Genomic DNA, 24448 nt, shown 5'->3' with positions numbered 1-24448 from the left:
ATCACTGCTTTTCTTTCTACTTTCTTGTAATTATAGAAGAGACGTCCTTCCTTCTATCCTTCCATTTGTGCTCAGGGTTCCATGTCTCTGTCCTTATCAGGAATCTTTCACCACCAATCACCCGACCCTCTTCTCTTGCCCCTCTCTACTGTATCCTCCTCAAGCATTTAAGAATGCCAGTGTTTCCACTTTTTCCCAAAACTTTTGACCTCACGCCCCCATTCTTAAGATATTATACTGGCTCATTTTCTTTTTCTTTACAGTAAAACTTCTAAGACTTATCCACATTTGCTGTCTCTGTTTCTTCACTTCTTACTCTCTTCTTACTCCATTATGAACAGGTTACTGCTTCTACCTCTTGAACAAACCACCTTTTGTTAAGGTCAACGATAACCTCTAGACTAATATATTAAATTACATATTTTTCAGTCCTTAACTTATTTGACTTCTCAGTGGTCACTACTGATCACTCTCTTTGAAATGCTTTCTTCTCTTGGCTTCTGTGCCAAGGTTTTCTAATTTTCCTGTGACCTCCTAGCTGTTCTTTCTGCAGATACTCACAGCCTCACTTTTCTCTACCAGCTGATTAAATATTAAGAGTTTTTCAAGTCCCAGTTTGGGTCTTCTTCTCATTCTAACCCCGTCTCGAGGCAAAAACTATCATCCATGCCAACAGCTTCATTTGCCTTCACTTTACTTCTGAATTCCAGTTGTATATAGTCATCTGCCTACTTAGTGTGCTCACTTATCTTTATCAAAAACATCTCACACTAGACATCTCAAAAACAGATCTTATAATCTTCCCTCTACCCTAGTTCTCTGCTGTTGTTTCATACAACCATGAGTGGCACCATCCTCCATATTGTTTTATAAGCATAAAAACGGAACCAGTGTTATAGTTGCCACCTCTTTCTCCTTCATCTCCCACATTCAATCCGTAAGAAAATCCTGTATATTTTACTTCTGAATTATCTCAGTTCCATCCATTTTTCTTTCCTTCCCATTGTCACTACCCTAATTTATGTCTTGTCTGTTCTACTATAGTAGCCTCCATACTTTTGCTCCTTCTGTTTACAATAAAACTGGCTTGATCTTTTTTCTAAACTTTTAATTTCGAGATTATTACTGTTTATCATGCAATTGTAATATTTAATACAGAAAGACACCCAGTTTGGCCCAGTATAATAACTTACATAAGTATGGTATAATGTCCCAATCAGGAAACTGACATTGGTACAAGTCATCCATTTTACTCAGATTTCACTCGTTTTTACATGCACTCATGTACGTGTGTGTATTTAGTTTCATGCTTTTGTGCTGTTATGTATAAATTTATATGGTCACCACCAAAGTCAAGATACAGAAGCGTTACATCATAAGAATATCTTGGGCTACCCTTTTATAGGCACAGTTAACTCTCTCTTCCCCACTCCCTATTCTCTTATAACCATCAATCTGTTCTCTATCATTTTGTCATTTCAATAATTCTATATAAATGAAATAATTAAGCATGTAATCTTGAGATTGGCTTTTTTACTCAGTGTAATACCTTTGTTATTAATCCAACTTGTTGTACATATCAAGAGTTCATTACTTTGAGTGCCAAGCAGTATTCCATGGTATTGCTGTACTACAGTTTAACCATTCACTCATTGAAGGATAGTTGGGTTGTTTCTAGTTTTTGGTTATTATGAATAAAACTGCCATGAACTTTGGTTTTTGTGTGTTTCTGTCTGCCTGGGATAAATGTACAAGAGTAGCATGATCTTTTCAGAATATAAAATTGGTCAAGTCAGAATTTCTGTTGTGGCTCAGCAGTAATGAACCCGACTAGTCTCCATGAGGATGCAGGATTGATCCCGGACCTTGCTGAGTGGGTTAAGGATCTGGTGTGGCCATGAGCTGCAGATGCTGCTTGGGTCCTGTGCTATTGTGGCGTGGTGTAGGCTGGCAGCTGCAGCTCTGATTCTACCCCTAGCCTGGGAACTTCCATATGCTGCAAGAGTGGACCTAAAAAGCAAAAAATAAAATAAAATAAAAAATAAAATAAATTGATCATGCCACTTTCAGTCTTAGGTTTGCTTTCCTATTTCCCTGAGGCAAGTCCTTGGCACAGCCTATAAGATCCCGACATCATCCAGTCCTGTATTATCTCTTCAACCTCAACCTGTAGTGCCTTTCACCTCATTCTATTTAGCTATATTCAGGGCCTTCATACATGCTGTTTCCTCAGCCTGGAAACATCATCCACCACCTAATCTCACTTCTTATTTTTCATATTCAGATGTCTGCTCAATGTCACTTCCTCAGGGAAGCTTCTCCTGTACTTTCAGAGTCACCTATATCTCCCTCTTATATTTGCTCTTAGAGAAGCCAGTACTTTTATTTCACAACAGTAATCAGAGTTTGTAATTGTTAAGTTTGTTTGAGTGACCATTTAATTAATATCTGTCTTCCATCCTCTAGACTATAAACTTTTGTAGAGCAGAGACCATGTCTGTTTTGCTCACTATTTTTTATCTTCAGCATTTAGTAGATGTCTATTCTGTGTTTAATGAAATTTGGCCGAGGCTTTTAAGACAGATAGTCTTGGATTTGAGTTCTATCTCTATCACTTCCTTGGCATTCCTGGAAAAATTACTCAAACATGTTAAATCTCCATTTGGTCTTCAAAATTAGGATGATAACACCATTACGTAATAAGAGTAGTTTAAAAGATTAAATCTGATAGCCATTAAAAGTATTTTGTCTGGTACATCAAGAAAGGCAAACACTCATCAAATGTTATTTCTTCTTATTACTACTAATTTAACTAAAAATAAGGGTTTTGGTATTTTTTTCTCAAGTAGGTTTCAGTCTATTATCTTCATTTCTTGATTGTTTCTGGGATTGTGATTCTGGTAACTTTGAGAGTGTGCAAAAGAATCCTCAGTTTAGATCTCTAATATAATTCCATGACCATTGATTTCAGCCTCAGGTATGTCCCCTTAGGCAGATGAGAGCCTTATTTGGCTTCTTGGCTCTGGTTCCCATTGTCATCTCATTCAATGGGAACTTCTTCCTCTTGTTTCCCAGCCTGTGGATCTTAGGATTTAAGGAAGTTTTCTAAACACACCTTGCCTCTTGCCTCATTCCTTACACTTCTCCATAGAGGAGAATCACATCCTGTTGTTAAGGCAGCCCTTGTTCTGTGTCTCTCATTTACGTGGAACCCATCTCTCAAAATTTCTAAGTGCAGGAATTTAGTCTTTCTCCTTTCTTTACTACTTAGACTAGTGGGAGCTAGTGACTTGAGAAGTGTTGTTCTTATGAAGATTCAAATTTTCCCTTGGAAGGAAGGGAGTCAGCGAGCCCATTTAACCTCTCCTACTAAGTTATCTTTCCACCCAGCCTTTGGTAAGAATTTTGGTTCCTCAGCTGTCAGTTCTCTTGTCTTATTTTTCAATGGGTTTAGAATTTGAATGGAGAAAAACAGTACTATTTATTGTACCCCTTTAAAGATTTCCACACTTAGGTTTATGTTTTGCTTGGGATATTCATTATTTTACTCTTCATCTTTTTTTACCTTCTAGCCATTTTTCAAGACCTAGTGAAACAGCAGTTTACATCAAATTTTCCAGCCCTCAAGGTTCTCTTTCATGAATGAAATCCTATAGTACTTATTGGACTGTATCATTCCTTTTGGAATTATCTTATATACATATAGAACACTCAACAGTATGGCTTCTTTTTCTAACTCAATTTTAAGTTTCTTAAGTGTAAGCAAGGGAAGTGTCCTAGATTTATGTTTTAACTCTTCACTAACCACAATTCTTTGTATATAGTAAGAGCTTAATAAAACTTATAGGATGACTATGCTTAAGGCTGACTTACTAATCAGGCTTTTATTTGAAGGACCAAGTTATAATTGATATGGCTTAGTGGATGGATGGTTCCTGAAGGGGTGATGGCAGTGGCTGATGAAATAAAGGGCAATGTGAGTGTGTCCCTGAGATGTATATCAGTGCAGGTCAGGAATACATATAGGTAGTAGAGCTCAATACTATCATGCGCTGTGTTTTCATTTTAGTAATATACTCCTCCATTTCCCTTACAAAAAGCATACGGAAAGCATGGTCTAATAGGTAGAAAAGCTAGAAGAAATGCAAGCAGAGGGACGTAAGGCTCCTGGCTGTGGTAGACTGGTCTGCAGAGTGTTTTGATTCTCTGAATTAGTCAAAAGATTGAAAAAAATAGCCACTACTACTAAAGGAAAAGAATGAGGAGGAAGGGTCCTGAAAATGCTATCTGAGCAATGAACGACAGTGAATGTTTTAAAGATCACTGAATTTAATTTATTCAACCTAAATGCATAAAAGTACAGGTGGGGACATTATTTATGCAGGTATATGCAAATCACTTTATAAAATAGGCAAAGCCCTTCTGCTTTTTATAAGTTGCCAAGGTGGTTCCTGATATTTTAAAAGCTATGCACCTTTAATGTAATTTCCTAAGAGTTGGAATCCCTCTGTCAGAATCACAGTCATTGTCAGAGCAAGTTTATTTTTTCTCTCTCCTCTGGGACATTTACAAGGCTCTCATAACCATCACAAAAGAGTGGTTTCCTCAGAGATGTGACTGGAAAAAAATCACTTGGAAATCGCTGAGGAGCAAGTCACAATGTTCAAAGCAGAGAACATAGGCTTTGAAAACATGAACCCATCTGACCTCTTGAATTTAGTACAGTGAATTCCTGAGCTCTGAAACATGGGGCCCGGCTGTGCATGCCATATTGGTGCTATAAGACTGGCAGTAGGTTGGCTGTGGCATGGTCTATTTCAAACTCCTTCACAGTGCCCAGTGTTGCATGTTCCCAGATGACATTTGGTTGGCAGAAGTTGGGCCTCCAAAGCTGGCAGTCTGGAATGCAGCCCACTGTGTTTTGACAAACACATAATTGACCATCTGATCACTAGCCTACGTTCTGCACTCAGGTCACTGAGGGGACCTGGGCTTTCAATAGGCCCCTACTCCTTATCTTGTTCATCTTCTCAAACCTTTCTCCAGAAAGTAATACAGAGAAGACTTAAACACACCCACACATATCCTCCTGTTTGCAAAAGGGAACACGGTACATGAAACATAAGCTGTTGAAAATGCCCTTTAAATTGTCCTGGCAGCCCAAAGTGAACAAGAGAAAAGCACACTTATGGTGAACTCTAATTCCGAAAGAAGGAACAAACATTCTGAATTGTTTCAACACCCAGCTCTGCATAAATTGCAATTCAGCTCAGTGGCTTGGAACTTCTCAGCAAAGGGTAGCAATGGGAAAATGATAGGAAACTGGGGCACTGATTGACTTTAGGGGGACATTATTAAGACATGGTTTCATTTTCAGGTGAAAAAAGAGAAAAGCAGGACACCATCAATGTGCTCTCCTTCTCTGCCTGCCGCTCTTTCAAGTCTCCCATGGACAAGGAGACACATCTCTGGAGACCAATAAGTCAGACTCAAATTGAGGTCTCTAGTGAAGGTCCCATAAAAGTGTATTTTGGCCTGAGGTCTGTCCCCACACAACACATATGCCTTTATCCTAGAAGGCAAGGATTACGCAAGCGGCCCAGTCAGGCTGGCATTAGGTCTATGTCGGCACTATCAATCGCCTCCCTCTCCTCTCCTCCCCCATTGTACAGTTCAGACCCTCAGTTTTCACCTTTGACCTGGTCCCCCCTTTCTGAGTCAGCCTTCTCTACCATCACCAGAGTGCTCTTTTTCGAAAACATAAACTACATAAAATTCTTCAAAGCCCCCCAAGCCTGTAACTTCAAGTCCAAACCCCTTTGCACGGCACACAGTACAAGGTTCTCCTTGATCTGCCTCCTGCCCATGTTCCATCCTTGTCCCTTGGGCTTCCTTTTCAATCACCAAGCTCCAGCCATGATCTGGAGCTCTGACTGCTGACCTCCTCAGTTTGTAAATGCTCTGGCTTTTTTCCTGCTTATGATCCCCCTTTTCTTTCCTCGCCCCCACATCCATCTGGCAAACTACAATTCATTCTTGAGAGTTTTAGGCCCAGTTTGGGCACCGCCTGCATGAAGGTGGGTATTCCTTTCTTGTTCCCCTCGCTACTTCTGGCTTGTGCCTCCATTCCAGTGCCTCTCAAGTGGGATGGCCTTTATTTACTATGTATCCCCCTATTGGACTGAAAGCTTCTTAAAAACGGAGAGTAGTTCTTATTTATCTTGTGTTCCAAGAACCAAGCATAATGACTAGCTTTCCATAAATGTTTGTTGACTGAAAACTGAATAAAGGGCTGCATGAGATAATTAATCAAAACTAAGCCAAGCTGCAGTATTAGCTTCTATAAGCCGGGTAGGAATCTACTAGCAATTTAATGAAGGCAGAAAACCCTGGCAGTAAGGCACCTTTGATGGTCATCACAGGGTAAAAGAAAGAGTGAGGGATAGAGGGAACGATGGAGGAATATGCGAGTGGAAACCACACACAGGGAACAGGGAATGTCACCGAGGCAGTGAATTTTCAGCCTTTTCAACATTTAGTTTTCAATACAGAAAGGTATTGTTCTGAAAATGAATCTGAATCGGCTGTAGAGAGAACCTGGTTTCTCAAATAGGGTGAGTCGGTGCTACCAGCTTTGAGGCAGCATGGCAGGTGATGGAGAGCTACTCTCTACCTCTGCTAAAGAGGAATGGGATGAAAAACTTTAGGAGGAACACCTGGAAGCTATCAGCGCCTATTGAGATCTGCGTCGAATCCAGATTGGAACTTTGGACTGAATGCAGTGCCGAGGAGAAAAGGTGGAAAGGCAGAATGCCGCACCTGTCTAGAGGAGGCGACTGAAGAAGCGCTAGGAGCCAGAAGCACCGGGGAGATAATGCTTTGATCTCTCCCCATAGAACTTTTCTTCTCCCCTCCCCGGACCTGAAGCACCTCGTCAGAGCCTCAAGTGTCTGTGGGGCACTTGAGGACAGCAGGACTGTCACAGGCCCTGTCACCCTTGAAATAAAGGCAGCCCCAGGATCTGGAACAATCTAAGCAAACATGAAGCCTGGCCAGGAGGGTGGGCAAAGGTTAGCGGGTACTCAAATGGGCTACAAGTCCATTCGCTCATCTCTGGTTAAAAACTTGGATCTCTCTAGCAGCTGTGGATTGACGGTTGATGTAGCATAGAATCAGTTTCACATTTTCCTATGAGCCAGAGAGAGCCTTTCAATTACATTTTTTATCTCAAAGGTCCCCCCTCGATTTCTAATCTGTGACCTAGGTCTCCAGTCCCCTGCTCTGCTGATGTCTGAGGCTTGCCCTCCAGTGCTGACGTCATAACAGCCGAGCCGCGCGGGCAGGAGTGCACGGTGCTGACTCATCCCCAGTGATGTGAGGATTAATCCTTGTCTAACACAGAGCTATTATGTGAACTGTTTTTACACAAAAGAACTGTAACAAAAATGATTTGCCAGTCAGAGGACTAGAAATATGCAGTGCTAGGTAACTGGAGGAGGGATGTGGAGACATAAAGCTGTAACCACAAGTCTGCACACCAACACCCTCCAAAGCCCTGACAGACCCACTCTATCAACACCGAGAATGAGGAATAACAAGACTTGTCAGGGGCAGAGAGGACCCACCCCTGCTGTATAAATGCATTACACACAGCACCAGTCTTCAGGGAGTTTAATCAATCTCCTTTCTCTGTCAAATAACTGTCACTTTAGACTTTAGCCTTAGCATCCTTTGGAGGGTTCTGCTCCTCTAAATATATTTGCAACTAGATTCCAGAAATGCGAGTGGAAACCATACACAAGCAAAAGAGCCATGGGAACCCCCTTTTTGTGCAAAAGAATGCAACACAAGGAATATCTTGGGGGGAGAAGGAATCAGTTAAATAGGATAGAATGTTGTGAATAAGGGACAGTGAGAAGCAGCTGGAAGGATGCTGATAATTACTAATCACCTGAGGTGACTGCCACTACTGTAGCATCTACTGGGTGGTGTCTCATGTAGTGACTTTATTTGGGTTCATTGCCCCAGGATCTCTTTCAGGCAGCTCAACATAAAATTTATCCAAACCCACTCAGTGCAGCATAGTTTGGGTTTTAAATAATAAATGTGCTCTCTTTTCATCTGTAATCAAGTTTTTTTTGTTGTTGTTGTTGTTCCTTTCCCAAATGACTTTCCATTTTTTCTAAAAAAGAGAATGATACCTTCTATTAACCTCCTGGCACATGTAGTACTAGATTTCTCACCCCTTTTTTCCTCTGGACTTTACAATTTCATGAACAATTTTAGCCTAAATGGATGAAGTTCTATATTTCAGTCCTGTACCTTCTGTAAAAGGTATTAGACATTTTGTCAAAAAAATGAAAGCTTTGATGTAGAAGTTGAAATCAAAACTATTGGACCTAGGGGTGGGTGTATAACAAGAATAAATAATTGCCCATTGAATGACAGCGCAGCAAAAGCCCAACTGTTGCTGGTATCTGGCTGAAGAATGTAAGCTGTAGTTTAGAAGAGCAGTGAGTGACTTTTGCGAACAGCAGCTGTGGCCAAGTCAAAGGCTGTCTTTATAAAGGCCAGTGGCTTGGGCTGCTGGTCTTTTCAGCCCCCACATTATGGGAACCATCAACAGCACTACCACCAACAGCAAACGCCAACTCCAAACACGAAAGAAGCTAATACACACTGAAGGAGCACAGCAAACCACAACAAAGTCAACTGGAAAACATGCCAATAAAGATCCAAATTTCCCAAATCTCACACCTTTTTTTTTCCAAAAGTAAAGAAACCATGTTTACTTACATAAACAGAAGGGGCAGGCCACAGACTGATGGTCAAGGACCTGAAAATCAAGGATGAAACAAGGAATTAAAAATAAACCCAATTGTGGGGAGAAGGAAAGAAAATTTAAGACTAGATAGGACCAGTTGCTCCTAAAGGATGAACAGTAGGCGTACATTTTGATACCTGTAACCCAATAAAAAGGAGATTTAGCCTCATAAAATTTCCAAAGGTATGGCCTCCTGCTTTCTTATCAATACAGAGGAGTGCCAACCTCCTTCTTTGTCAACTCCATCCCGATCTGAATCATACAAACATTTTCTAGAGCTGTGCTGTTCAAAACCATAGTCACTAGTCACATGCAGCTATTTAACTTTAAAATACTTAAAACATAATAAAAAATGAAATGCTTAGTTCCTCAGTCTACTGGTCATGCTCCCAGTGCTCCACAGCCACCTGTGGCTAGTGATGGCCTCACAGATAGAACATTTCTATCGTTGCATAAATATCTATTGGGCAACATTGACAAGAATAGGTAAAAGTTTTGCTATGTAGTATGTGACAGATCTTAGCTAATTTTGACAAAGATGAGTCCAACTCTGATAACTGTAGTCCTTTTCAAGGAAGATTTGGTATGTTTAATGCCCCGAAGATCCTTTGGACAAATTCAAAACGTCCATGCACTGTCACCAGTTAGCTGAGGACTGCTATGGCCTGTCTACCTTGTCTCACCAGCCTCCGGAAGATCCCCTCTGACCACATGATTTCAGATGAAAGCATCTGTCCCCTCACACATTGCTAATGATGAAAACTTCAGGTTTAGGGGGAGTTCGCCTTAATGGTTTCTCATTCTTATATTTTCAAGTCTGATAATTTGCCTTTGTAATCTTCAATACACAAACCAAATAAAACAATTATGGAACAGGCCTACTTGCCATTGTTTTGATAGCTTTTCTTATAGAAGAGTAAAATGAAGTAGTGGAAGATCCAAGAGTAATTAATAAAGCAAACAAGGATGCTGAGAAGACAAAGCAGGTCTTCCCTCCCCCAACTCCACTAAACTATATCAAGGACATAATATATGATGATTGAATTCTTGTCTCTCTGACACCATGATTTTTTTTTTTTTTTTTTTTTTTTTGGCTATGCTCATGGCATGTGGAAATTCCTGGGCTAGGGATGAACTCAAGTCATAGCAGTGACCTGAGCTGCTGCAGTGACAATGCCAGATCCTTAACACATTATGCCACAAGGGAACTCCTCCTACACCATGATTTTAACCACTTCACCTAAGGCCTCCAGAAATAGGCAAAACAAACCATATTAAAAGAGATCAAGTAGAAGGATCTGATTAAATAACTCAGCACAGAATAAGACTAAAGCAAAAAACTGTCAATTAGAAACTTCACTTCTCAGCAAGTTTTCTGGAGAAATGCACCACCACAGAGATTCCTTCAAAGAAACAGATTTTTCTTTGTGGACAAAGGGAAGCCCTATTCCATGAACATGCAAGAGTGAAGGATGGCATTTCCTTTTTGGGACAAAAAAGTTAAGATGAAAATCTGCAGCCTGGAGCATAATGTATGCTAACACAGGAGAGGCTGGGAAATCTCCAATGCTTTTAAACTGTTTCATAAAATTTAAGTAAGCTCAATGAAAATTTTAAGTAAGATAATTAAATTATGTGATTCATTGACAGTAAACACAAACTTGAAATACATAGATATATTAAAAAAAAAAGACCAACTAGCTTCAAAGACTTTAAATAGCTTCAAAGACTTTAAAGCTCTAAGTTTTGTTACATTCAAGTTTCTTCTACTGACTAGGATCCTGGACTATTGCACTAGTGCATCTTTTAAAATCTTTTTTCTTCCTTCTTTCCCTTCCTTCCTTCCCTCTTTCCCACCTTCCTTCTTTTTTTCCTTCCCTCAACCAACTTTTTTTGAGCTTGCTTTCTTTCCAAACTTGGAGGTAATGGAGACAAATACGATTAGTGGTTATCTATGAAATATGCTCACTTACTATTCTGTTGCATGTGATAAACCCAGTAAATCTCAATAATAATTAATGCTCTTTTAAAACTATACTTGGTATTTATGTTCTTACAGCTAAGCATATAACTTTTTCTTCTAAATTTCAAGGAGTATTTCATAAAAGTTAATCAGTCAAAATTAAATTTTTGATGTGATCAAAAGAGATCAATGTAAATTGTACACAGATTGACTAATACATCCAAGGTCTGGAATGAAAAGCTATCTTTCCGGGATGTCAAATGACATACAGGCTGTCAATGACAGGAATCCAAGATGGAGAGAAAAATCACAGTGTGTATGTCACAGTCTAAGACAAATTAAAGCCAAGTAAAATTGAAGATTTTATTGGATATAATTATTGTCTTTAGATATTAATGAAAAACAATAATATCTATCCCAAATTTAATATTAAGGCTAAAAATTTAATCTTAGAGTTCTTACACAATTTATAAACGTTCATAAACGTCAGAAGGCCCCTGTTTCTTGATTGAATTACAATCTGCTATGCAATTTTGAAAATATCTATTAATCTACATGGGTTTATTTTTGTTCTGTTCAAATTGTTATTTTATTGATATGTGCCCTTTCTGTGTAAGTGATATTCACCTTATATGTCTGTAAATTGTTTTCATCTGAAATGCAAAGAACTATCCATGATAGTTTTGCATAAGATTAGAAACATTTGCATTAAGCATGCTGGGTTCAAAGCACAAATATCTAGCAAAGAATGAAGAACGGCAAAGCCCAAATGAATCAGGACCTTAAAATATGGTGGGGGAAACAAATACTATAGAGAAGGGGAGAAGGGCTAACTTACAGTGAAGTCTAATTTTAGTTTTGTGATTCCTGACTAGAAATTATTACAGAGTATCAATCTCCAAGAAACTCAAAGTATTATTAACTGTAACTTGAAGATCAGTCCATCCTGATTTCCATGTATGTAATGTTCTAGGACAATGGTTTCCAACATTTTGAGGTGATACAGACCCCTACCAGACTCTCTCCTCCCAGAAATTCCTCAAAAACACCAAGTTTCAAGCATCTCCCAGACTCCATGAAGGTTTTCCAAGAATTCCAGGTTCGTTGCCCTTGGAGAGGGGAGAAAATGCTCTTTCAGGCCCCTGCTCATCACTTCTAGGATGTTTTAACAAAGTTAAAGCCAGGAGTAAATGAAATGTCTGGAAAATGGAGCTCATCATGGGTGAGTGTGCATGGCTAGAGACACACAGACTGCTTTACAGAACTTCCAGACTCTGACTTCCCTAGTCCTTAATAACTTCCTTTTTAAAAAGTCCATAGAGCCTTAGGAACAGTGAGGTAGAGGAGCAGAGAGCACTGAAATGATAAAGAGTTACTATCTACCGAGAGTACCTTCTGTAGTTTCAGGCATCCTCGCTAAATGCTTTCCAAATTTGAATATGGGTACACCCAGGGATGTGGAACAGTGTATGCAAAGCCACAAGATAAATAAAGACACGGCTGTCTCTCTAGAGGGTCAGCTGTCCTTGTGGCTAAGTAATTTAAACTCATTTGTACATGTACTCATTTATCCAGTAACTGGTTCTTAGACATTATAGAAAACAGGGACAGATCCTGTTCTTGTCCTCAAAGAACTTCCAGTTTAGTGAAACAAACAAGGCTGCGTTGAGGAGTAGAATGCGAGGAGTGTACGCATTTTTAGGGTGAAAGCCGAGACCTCACTGAAAAGCCTTATTTGGGGTGGCCTGTTGCAGGTGATGTCCCAGCACCTGAGTGCTGGGTGCTCACCCTAACATGAGGGTCACCTCCATGGAAGTCTGAAAAGCATCACTAATAGTATATCATTTGTGACTACCAGAGTACAGTTCCTACCATTTTATCAGAGAAGAAAGAGAGACTTGAGAAATTAGGAAACTTACCCTAAATCAGGCAGCTGCTAAGATCCGAGTAAGTCTGTACCATCCCAAAGTTTACATATCTGTCACTGCTAATTCCAGTACCTTGAGGTATCTCCCACTTCAGGTTTCCCCTTGAAGTCTGGGCTCATTCAGGATCTTGCAGGCTAGTTTAAGGTTCTCCCTTGGAAGGAGATGGGATTGGCTTGATTTGCATTCTAAATCTTTCACGGTGGTGAGGGAAAGCTATTATTATACCCATTTTATGGTACGGAAGCTGAGCCACTTGCCAGCTGAGATATCTGGCTGGGTTAAAAAAGGAATCTGGGTTGTCAGTCTCTCATTGCACTTGACCAACTCTGAGCTTAGGCAATGGGACTGTCCAAGGACTTTTCTGCACCTAGGAGACACACTGGCTGATAAAGAGAGAAACTTTGCAAAGGGAAAATAATAGTGCAATAAAAAAACGGTAAATAAGTAATCATAACTCATTCTCAAAAACTGGTTACTTTTAGCATTGTGAATAGAAAAGGGAGAGCTTATTCACCACAAATGAATCAGAAAATTAGAATATGTCACAGCACTGATGACAGAGCCGAGAAATCCAAACGAAGTTCAACACTTATCCTTCTGTCTGAAGAGGGTAAATGGTATGACAACAGGACAGAAATGACCTCCTAGACATGCCTTTGATCCTTCCAATTTTTTTTTAAACTATTCTCTCTAGCAGTTAGCTGGGTTTATATCTTTGTTTTCTAAGGTTAGAGATACATTTTACCATCCTTTTAGTGTTCTAGAAGTATTGCGTTAATTAATTCTTATGTGGGAATCATCCCAAATAGTAGGATGAAGATTTTTACCTTACTGATTTTCCTAATACCTTCCTGGCTTCCAGTGTTTTCAAAGGATGAGGCACTATTGGATTTTTAGATTCATATGTCTCTCAGAATAAGTGCCAGCTTCATGGGTTCCTGTCAATTGATATTCCATCTTCACTCTGGATACATGATTTCCTTTATCTGACAGATTCAAGAAATTTTATGCTAGATTTAATGACATTTCATGCACCCTGAATTTGGAGGTTTTTAATTCTCTATTTTCTTTCTGGCAAAAGGTTTACAAGTTAAAGTCAGATGGAAGGGTTATTCAGATGCGCACACAGAGCACATGCAATTTCCCACTGGAGACTTTGGGGTCTCCTGCAAATTTTCATTCCTGTGGTCAGTCTTAAGGAAACCTGCCTTTAAATGCCACAAATTATTACACATATCTTGGCATCTGCTTTTCAAGACCATCTTGAGAAGAATGATAGGGAGATCATGGTGATGCTTTAACTTTCCTTAATATGCTATGATAATTCTGAATAATGTCTACCATTAAAAATTTAGATAATGAAATAATGGCCAATAAAAAGTTCAGCAATTAGATCTGGGACTGTTTCTGAGCCTGAGACATTGCTGAGATACAACTTGACACTCCACCCACCCATACAAATCCTGAGCCTGAGAAACTAGAATGAAGTAAAAGCAGTAGGGCTGAGATGGGCGGCAGGGCAGGGTGAGAGGTAGTGTCAGGGGCCAAATTTATTTAGTATGTTCAGCATGATTTCTTACAGTTTCTAAAACAGACCTAACTCTACGGCATGATGACATTTAGGAACTCTCTACAGTCTGATTCCAAGCAACTTTTTCCATATTTCAAAGTCCTGAAGTTATAGCTTTATGGGTTCCAAATGGACTGGGGGGCCAGGACCTTTTATTATAGTACATTGATATCCTTTAGGGGATGCTAAAGGTCTGCCATGAAAAGGTCCAGCATTATTATCATGTGGTCCAATCAAGTAGAAACACTTGGTTATAATGCTGCTCATAGACTACCATTAATGACATTTTGTACAATAAAAGTGCCTGGGAGTTCCCGTTGTGGCTCTGTGGGTTACAAACCCAACTAGTACTCATGAGGATGTGGGTTTGCTCCCTGGCCTTGCTCAGTGAGTTAAGGATCCAGCATTGTGTTGAGTTGTGGTGTAGGCTGCAGATGCAGTTTGGATCCCAGCTGTGGCTGGGGTGTAGCCTGGCAGCTTGTAGCTCCAATTTGACCTCTAGCCCGGGAACTTCCATATGCCTCAGGTGTGGCCCTAAAAAACAAAGCAAAAAAAAAAAAATTGTTCCTATAATAGGGCAAGCTCATCTCAGGACTCCTCAGTATATAAACACAGAAAGTAACATGTTAGTGGTACAGAGAGCTTTGGAATAAATATGGGCACAGCAGGAGAAAGAAACATCAGATCAGTGTGAACAGAAGGTTGTCTTTACTGAAATGGTTCCCTTGAATTTTATTTAATACAAAGGGGAAAATATGACACAAAATTTATATCAAAAGATACAAATTAAGTAGGTACTTCACGTGATAATCTGTTGTAAACCAAGAAGACAATGGGGGCATAGTCTGTATATTAAAGACTTGATAAGAGCTTTCCATAATGTAGATTGGAAAATGCTACTTTTGTCCTTGTAACCACCAGCTTTTTGCTAAAGAGCAATTCAACATCTTTCATCTGGCCCCAATCCACTTCTCTTGTTTTTCTCCCACCACTGCTTCCTTACATACTGTGACAGGCTATTTGCTCTCCCTGAACACGCCCAGGACATCTTTGTCCCTGAGCCTTTGCTAACAGTTCGCGCTAGTATCTCCCAAAGACTAGCACAGTGTCCTAAACTCAGCATGACACTCTAGTGTTTGCTGAATAAATGCTGTCCATCTATTTTAGGAGACAAAGATGATAGAAAAAGTTGTTAAATCAGTAAAAGAATAGCACCAGAGAGAGGTCAAGGGAAAGTTAATTTTAGTGCATTTTAGGAGTAGGGGCAAGATGAGCTTTAAGATTAGGAAAACTGATGCACTTTATTCTTGGGTCTAGCCAATGCTATGAGTCAGTTACTTTTTTGGGAACAAGTTTCAACCTCAAGGTTAAATGAACACAAATGCTCTATCCATCAGCATATAATGAAAAAGCGGTGGCTATTTCCACATCAGCACAGTGAAATTAAAATATGCAGTGCCTTTCTCAGAAGCATCATGTATGACAGAACTTTTTAAAATAGTTCCCTTTGCCACTCTTGTACAAAAAGAGCTATAAAAAACAAAAATACACGTTTAAAAAACTGGAATAATTTTGCTTCGGAAAGGAAGAACTGAGGTGTATCTTCATAATTTTCTGACTATAAGAAGAGCTGTTATAAAGAGGATAACGATAGGCATTTTTGGCCTGAGGCAAAAGGATATTAAACTGTCCCATGAAGAATTTAGGTTAAGACTTTAGGATGAACATCCTAAATGTACTAGTGGTAAATAATCAAATAGATTGCTAAGAGCAGTTATGAAATCTTCACAGCTATTTACAAATAGGAAAGATCCTCATCTATTTTAGATGGGAGAAATGCTGCTTTGCCTCCATTCGAGGAGGGTGAGTTCAGTAACTTCTCTAGTCCTGTTTTGTTCTATATGACTACAAAACCCTATAACATGTAGACTCCCCAGAATCACAATGCAGCTGAGTAAAATACATTCTATGGCTGGAAGAGGATAAGGCAACACAGGAAGTCTGTGAGTTACTAAATTCAAAATAGTGCTGATATATTGATTCAGTTTGCCAAGCATATATTTATTACTCAAGTAGAGCTGAACAAAAATGTACTTAAATCTAATATGGGTTCAACATAATGATTAGCTACAGTAAAACATTCCAACCATTAATTCTTTCACATCTAAGAAATTTAGCTGGATACTTCACATACCTTTTACGAATATGCAGATAAACTCAATATTCATTTTTTTTGTTAGAAAAAAGACCAGAAAATAATATAAGAATTCACTATTATTATTCCCAGGGCTATCTTTAAAGACAACAGGAGAACCAGTGAACAAATATTTTAAATGGCCAAAATGGGCTCTGAATGATTAGGAACGTAAACCTAATGACAGACCCAGGGAAAGTTCTAATGGGAGTGGTAAGTTACTGGCTTTCTTGTCTATTTACCTTGCAGCTTTGGAGCTCAGCAGAAGTGTCCATTACATACAGCACACAGGATTAGATGAACAGTTCCAACGACCTTGTCTGAACCAAATTCATTTAAAGCAGTTTGCCACATTTCTTAAATAGAAGATGAGTCCATTCTATCTATGGCCCAGATTTGGACTGGATCACTGAACTATTGCCCAACTCTTATAAGAAAAGCACCAACGTGTACCAATCAACAAGCAGCCCACAGCAGAGGCATCAGGAAGGTCAAAATACACACACATAAGAAATTGGCAGTACATTATAGAAGAAAGCTATTTCTAAAGATGGACTTTGGCTACTAAAGCGTTTGAGTGTTATTCAACCTTTGTTAGGAAAAAAAAGAAATCAGTCCCAACATAACTTGTAAAGACCCAGTTTAAACCGGAGATTGAGACAGAGAAATGTAGTTTTATTTTGCAAACCATTATTTTCATAAGGACACAATTCAGAGATAAACTCTGCCAATTTCTTCATACCTGACTTGTTATCGGATATTGTTCCATACTTCACTAATGACTGCTGGAGGTGGGTTATTGCTGTGATCAGGAGCTGGGAGGATAGAGGTCTAAGACCTTTCAAGAGAAACACTCTGTTTAATATCAGTACAGCATTAAGCATTAAAGCTAGCTTTGACAAGCTAACGAGGATAATGGTTGGTACATGTAGCCGTCGCTTATGCTGTTTCGAATGTCAGGAATGAACTGAACAGCAAAGGTGTCAAGCTAACCAGCAACTGAAATTTCTAAAGACTGTGCTACAATAAGCTGACAATGTTGTTGTTAGAATCCATAAAACTTACTCCTGGCCTCCCTCCCTCCATCCTTTTCTATTTCCACATCCACATTCCTATCATCAGGCAGTTGAAGAAAAAGAAACAAATGTGACCGGGACTGCCTCTCTGGGACACTCTCGGTCAGCTCGCCATCTTCCCCACCCCAACTTGCTGACAACTGTCTGAAATTTATTCACATAACTGCTTTAATAGTTAGGGGAATTGGCATTTTCTTAACTGTCTCTACAAAACCCAAATTCAGGTTTTTTTCCACAGGTAATGAAAGAGGTGTTGGTGATTATATGTTTGTGTATGTGGTGGTGGTGGATTCTTCTCTGGACTTTTCACATTTTTCAGTTTTACTACCCAAAGGGGTCACCTGATTCCCCATCTCAAGAATCAATGTGGCCTATAGTTTAACTGCAAATAAAAATATTTGCATTTACAGGGAGTTCCTGTCGTGGCTCAGCGGTTAACAAACCCAACTAGCATCCATGAGGACACGGGTTCAATCCCTGGCCTCGCTCCGTGGGTTAAGGATCTGGTGTTGCCGTGAGCTGTGGTATAAGTCACAGACGAGGCTCAGATCCCATGTTGCTGTGGCTCTGGCATAGGCCAGCAGCTACAGCTTCAACTAGACCCTTAGCCTGAGAACCTCCACATGCCACAAGTGCGGCCCTAAGAAGACACACACACACACACAAAAGAAGACAAAAAACAAAAAAACAAAAAAAACGCCTTACATTTACATGCATTGTGTGTGTGTGTGTGTAAAAGTTATAATAAACATTTGGGGATTTTCTGTCTATACACTTCTATAAAGTGTTGTTCCTACTGATGTCACAGTAATTTAGGCAGAAACATAAAGAAAGAAAACATAAAAACTGAAACTGAACTGAAACTTTACTAACATGTTCCTCATTGGTTGGTGATTTCCTCCTGGCTAATCTCAATTGGCTCCTGGCTCTTTGGAGCAGGTGCTCAAAGAGATTTTCTCACAAAATCTTTCTGCCCCAGAAAACCATGTTGATAAAATTTACTTATAAATACCTGAATTCTTGTATTTTCTGTCTGCTCTTTTACCCCCGACTTCATGAAAGGATCATACTGTAAATACCTTAGCAGAATCCTAGGCTGAGCTAGGCTGAGAATCCCTGCCTGAGCTGATCTCAGCAGGCGGAGAACCCATGGTGGCCTGGGAAACACAATTATGAAAATAGAAAGGATTCATCCACACTTTCAGGGAGAAATTACGTTGTTTCCAAGATGATACTTAGAAAATAAAGCACAGTTAAAGAAACTGAGCAAGATGTGATTTTGAAAAGGGTCAGCAGAGGGAAAATTTCAAAAGCACCAGATTTGCCAGAGTCTTCTCAAACTGTGATTCATTTTCAGTGTCTGATAGTTGGCCTGCACCACATACTTCAAGAGAAGTTCACTCGTCTTTGACTGAAGAAGCCCAAAATACTCATTGCACAAAAGGCAGGGAGTATTTCTCATCTCCAAGGGCGATCAATATGTGTCCAGAGTCTGAGGGTTCATGGCTTTCCTTTAATTTTCTAAGTCTGTACATGCGTGGTTCCTCCTTCGTGATTTGGTCCTGAGGAAGTGACCCACCAGCAACTACTCCACAGAGCTAATTAACCCCATACTGGGCTTTTTTTTTCTCCCTCATTTCACACATCCACTCAATGTTTTAAATGACTCAGCAGTAGCCTGATCAGATAATTTTTTTTCTTCTTAGTGAGAAAAGCATGGTGGTGGGAGAGCTGGGAGATAGCTGCTCTAATTCAAATAGCAGTGCGACCCTAAAACATTACCAAATAACATTTTATCATCAGTGTAGAAATGCTCGAAAATGTTTGAATTAAACCCTTTCATGCAATTCATCCAACTTCTTAAACTTTCTACTATAAATAATAAATAAGAAATAATAAATACAGAGGCAGAGAAGTTTGAGCTATATCCAGAAAACCATTTTTTAAATCACATTTTACTGGGAAAAAATTAAAAAGACCCATAGCCTCCTTCCTCATCTTTAACAGCTTCAAGAGAAGAGCCAATGAGAAGAATGACACAACCCATCCTTTTTCCATTTCAAGGAATAGGCTCATGTTTTTCCAGATTTATTTTTGCCAAAATGAATGTCTTGAAAACTCTAAGATGATCGCTGTTTTCTAACTTTTCAAAAAAGAAAAGAAAAAGTGAACATGATGATGGTGGGTGATTTAATGGAATCAGCTTGTCAACATGATGAAACTGAAAAAGCTTTTACAGAATATGTCCACATGCTAAAATAAAAAATCTTTAACATAATGTATATAGTGCAGCGTGATTTTTGTTATGGCAAAAGAAGGGAATATCATTAATTTAGACAGTAAGTGTAAGGTTCTGCTAAAAACGCCACGGATAAAATCATAGAAATACATCTTGGCCAGACAAATGGAGCCAGACAAGCTCTAGTTCTTTCAGAAGCTATCAAAAGAGCCATCAGATTTTAAGTCTGTCATCTCTGGTACGTGATAAGAAAAATTCTAGGCTATTTCCCTCAGTTATACTAGTATATAGCTTCGAAGTTTTAAAGATTTATACATAAATGGAAAGAAAAGGGCCTCTCCTGAATGTCCCATTTTAGGCAAACTATCAGATCTCTTTCATTTTCAGAAGCAAGCGTGGCAAATTGGCTCGTTTTGGTAGGACTTGGTCACAGACTATGCATATCTTGTGTGAACTTTTCACTTTTCTTTCCCTTGCAAAGTGATTTATGTACACACTATGAAATACCCAAGAATTCTATAATTCTTAGCAAGTGGAAAGGCGGTACAAGGGAAAACCTATCTAATATTTAAAATTCTTTGAGGTGTCTTAAATCCTATGCTCTTGGACTGAAGACCTCATGAAAATTCTAAAACACATTCAATACTTCTCCCGAAGCATCTCATACGTGTGGCTGCCAACTGAGAGTGTGAGGTTGGTAAAATTGGTTCAATAGGCAAAAAGGAGGGTCCAATGAGATACTGTTTTTATTTACACTGGTTGGATATTTTATATTTGATTTATATCCTAAATCAAGCTCTTTCATCTGTGCCTCCAGTCTTTGGATGGAACTGCTTCATCTGGTCATATTACAATAGGATTTTGGTTATGATTTCAAAGACTCCTGCCCATCAACTGATGCTTGGGATTTTGAAACACTTATCATGGCCTATGAGGCCCAATCCCTCACTTTCTCTCTAACCTCATTTCTCACCACTTTCATGCAAAATTGGTCCAACTGCAATAGAATATGATTATTTAAGTGGAATAGGAACAGGAATATGAAAGACGATTGAAAGGAATAAATCGGTAACGATTAATGTCTATGCCCTTATTAAAATTCAACTCTTTCATTGGAGAGATACCTGTGTTTGTAACTTAGCCCAACAAAGTGTCAGAAGTTTCCTTGAGAATTGGTTAGTTAAGGGAGAACATGCCAGAATTTAACAGATGGAGGCAGATATTCAGTCATTAATTTAACAGATGTTTTTTCAGAGTTTACTAAGTTTATTATTAATTACTCTGCTAATTGGACTCCATTGTTGCTTTCAAGGAGCTTCTACTCTAATGCATGTTTTAGAGAGTTTTTATGTCTCCATTATCACTGACAGGTTACTAGCCTGCTTAGGCTGTTATTATAAACATAACAACCTCCCTACAACAACTTCTCTCTATCTTTTCTCTCTCTCTCTCTCTCTTTTTTTTTTTTTTTTTTTTTTTTTTCTGGCTGAACCTGCAGCATGTATAAGTTCTCAGGCTAGGGACTGAATGTGAGCTGCAGCTGCAAGCCACACCACAGCCATGGCAACGTCAGATCCTTAACCCACTGTGCCACAGCGGGAACTACAACAACTTCTCTTCTTGTTCCTTATTTGCTCTTTTCAATTGCCCTGTGACATTTCTTAAGCTCTCATGAATAATCTGACCCTTTCTGGCCTATGTTATCAACTTAGATAATTTCAATGTAGATAAGAAACCCCTTCCCCACCATCAGTTACCTTTCTTTTTCGGTCAAAGAAAATATCATAAATGTCTGCCCAGAACGATTTGAAAGTGTTTGAAATGGATTCTTATAATCTTATTTGAAACACCATTTTTTTCTCTTTTTCTTTTTCTTACTCTTTCTTTCTTTCTTTTGCAATTAATGGGGTCTCAACTCTTAAGAAGCTTATCTCAAGTTTCAGGCATATTATGCATCAAAAGTCTCCCAGGCACAGCACTCACTACCCTCTGGGGTAGAACATTTCAGCACTGAACAGAATATCATAATCTTAAATAAGCTCAATCTCAGAAAAGTTTTAAGGGAACACATATCTGGACTGTATGCTCCTCATAAGGAGGTATCCCTTCATTATATTTTAGTCTTTTCTGAACTCAGCTATTCTAGATCAATGCCAGTGAACATGGCATAAAGAACACAAACTCTTCTTCAACTTGCTCAACCTTTTCTTCCTCTAATGTCTTATAAACAAAAATACAAGAATTTAATGTATATACAGAGCAGAAAATACTCTCTGTTTCTTTTCAGATATTTTCTTCTTATATAAACAGTGGTGATAGAATTAGAAGTACCATTGTTCTGCCTCCATGTTAATACTCTTATTATCTTGCATAAACAGAAGTGAATGAATACGTGCATGACACCAATCAATCCCTTTTTAAAAAATGCAGTTTTCATCTTTCTAAATAGCGGAGGAAGAACTAATGAATTCAACATGTAGTTTACCTGTTTGTATTTCTGAATGTTAATAAAGTAAAAGCAAATTATTGCCCAAGTTCTGTTCAAACTTACATCAGCCATTAACACTCTCCATGCCAGCATGGGGTGGGGAAAGGTGGCACTAATGACTCCTAGTCCCTGAAGTCAGTTGGCAAGGGGCTTGGCAGGCTGGAGAGGATGTCAGGCTGCCAGGGCAGGAGATTTTGACTTGGTGGGTAGGTAGGAGATATTCTCTGGCAGTGAAAGAAATATTTTGTTGCAGGGCACATTGCTAGGGAGAGGTCATCTGGGGGCATTAGATGAGAGGAATATCAAAAACAAACATAAAAATGCTCTGAGGGCAAGGAAAAAGGGAAATCACTATTTTTCCATCTCCTCATTAGTTTCCCTTCTTCCTTAGTTTGCTTTTTCTTTCCATCACTTCGTACTTTTTCCCCACTCCATTCTCCAGGTTTTCCTCTGCTTCTTTCTAACAAAGAAGCATTTAGGAACAATTTTAGGGACCAGTGAGAAAAAAAAAAAAAATAGAGAAGACTTACGATAATATACTGTACATTTATATATACACAGAAACAAACACACAGCCTATATTTGATTGACCAAGAACTAGAAACTGGGACTTTTGAGATTTAAAAAATTCATGGTATGTCTGGTCATATTAATCTCCAGACCAGCTGGTTTTTAGCATCACTGGAAAGCGTTATAAGAGAATCATGAGCACTAACAAAATGGGGAAAATGAAATTTTATAACGATTTATATTTGTAAGGAGACGGGGACTTTAGAGTTGTCTGTTGAAATTCCCCCCAAATTATTTTGGAACTTATATATGACAATACCAAGAGAAGGAGCTTAGGAATTCTCATTGGGCTTAAGAAACTACTAAACCCTGTATATTATGTTCATCACAGTCACTCAAGCAAATAAAGGATAACTAGAGCATGGTATCTCACAGTGAATAACATGGTTGGTTACTTTTCCGCTCTGACATATGGAGGCAGGGCCCCCAGGAGCGGGGGTCTCCTTATGAATACTATAGAGGGAAACTCAGGCTCATCAAAATGCATAGAAAATGAAGGATTAGTGGTACAGTGTCACCCATGAGGTGCCTAAATGTATTCTCTAACCAAGCACTAGCATTTTAAGCCTTGCATTCTTAGAAAAAGAATGCAATACAAAGCTTATGGGTATACTTTATTTGGTCACTGAGTGGGGGAAGGTGCTGAGACATATGACAACATTCAATGACTAAGACAGGAGGATGCAAGAAGAAAGAGGAAACACAGAAAGGGAGAGTGAGTGCCAAAAGAAGGGTGCCAGCTCTGGAGACTCTCTGACAGAATAAAGAGATAATCTCAAAATAAGGGAACTAAAAGAGCATGCTTTGAGGGAAACATCAGTATACTTGTGGAACTTGAGGCCAAAAGGAAAAATATGAGCCTCTTGTCAGTCTTCATCAACATCCCATGGGAGATTCCTCTATCTTCTACTTTTACATACACGAGTACATTTTTTCCCCCTAAGGATTAGCCTTCTCTGATAATGGTGGTATAATTGGGAATGAAACTCTCACCTCCAAGCCATGTTTTTGAGTCCAATCCATGCCCTTCAAAGTGTTCAGTCTACTTTCTGTGGTTTCTCTGGGACCAATGGCAAAAGGTATGGGTGGAGCAGGCTTCCTTCTTGATATATACATGGCTCTAGAAAATAAGTGCTTTAACCTTCTTACCAGGACTTTTTGATTTTCATATTTTCCTCTTTTCTCACACTATACTATCAATCTCCAATTTTTTCTCTACCAGCCTTGGCTCTCATGGTTGTTAAATTTAAAGACATTCATCATCAGTTTCCTCATCTATAGCCCTCAACTGTACCTTGCAAGTTCTTGAGGCCAGATGAACCTATACGTGTATGTTCTTTTTAGCTCCCAGGCTGCTGAGCAGTGATGAGGAAAAATTACAAAACTGTATAGCTTTGTGCCCCTCCAGAATCCTGGTATCCAACTTGAGCTGGAGTTTCAGAACTACTTTACAATTCCTCTATTTTCTTATGGTCAGTTTCCTTTTTCAGTCCCCAGTTTCCATTTATCACACTAATTATTTCCTTATAACTTACCTCTACTCTTTATTCTCAGCTATTAACCCTGCCTCTTTTTTCACAGGGAAGACAGAAGCCA

At 39.1% G+C, this 24448-nt stretch overlaps 1 protein-coding gene across 38 annotated transcripts in view; it reads right to left on the bottom strand.

Moving 5' to 3' along the window:
• ZBTB20 (zinc finger and BTB domain containing 20) overlaps positions 1-24448 on the bottom strand; it is an 812500-nt gene that overhangs the window by 178123 nt on the left and 609929 nt on the right. For 29 of the 38 annotated variants that reach the window (XM_021071270.1, XM_021071266.1, XM_021071296.1 and 26 more), the window contains one exon: positions 8797-8836. The exons of the other annotated variants lie outside the window; for them this stretch is intronic. Coding sequence is in view for 4 of the 29 variants with exons in the window: in XM_021071280.1 (XP_020926939.1) it covers positions 8797-8798 (2 nt within the window). In the remaining 25 variants the exon portion in view is untranslated. The remainder of the gene's footprint in view (positions 1-8796; positions 8837-24448) is intronic. 38 annotated transcript variants of the gene reach the window in all.

This window comes from Sus scrofa, chromosome 13, assembly GCF_000003025.6.
Source record: "Sus scrofa isolate TJ Tabasco breed Duroc chromosome 13, Sscrofa11.1, whole genome shotgun sequence".
Taxonomy (NCBI): Eukaryota; Metazoa; Chordata; class Mammalia; order Artiodactyla; family Suidae; genus Sus; species Sus scrofa.
Note: the sequence above shows the minus strand (reverse complement) of the source record. Positions and strands in the feature narration are given on the sequence as shown.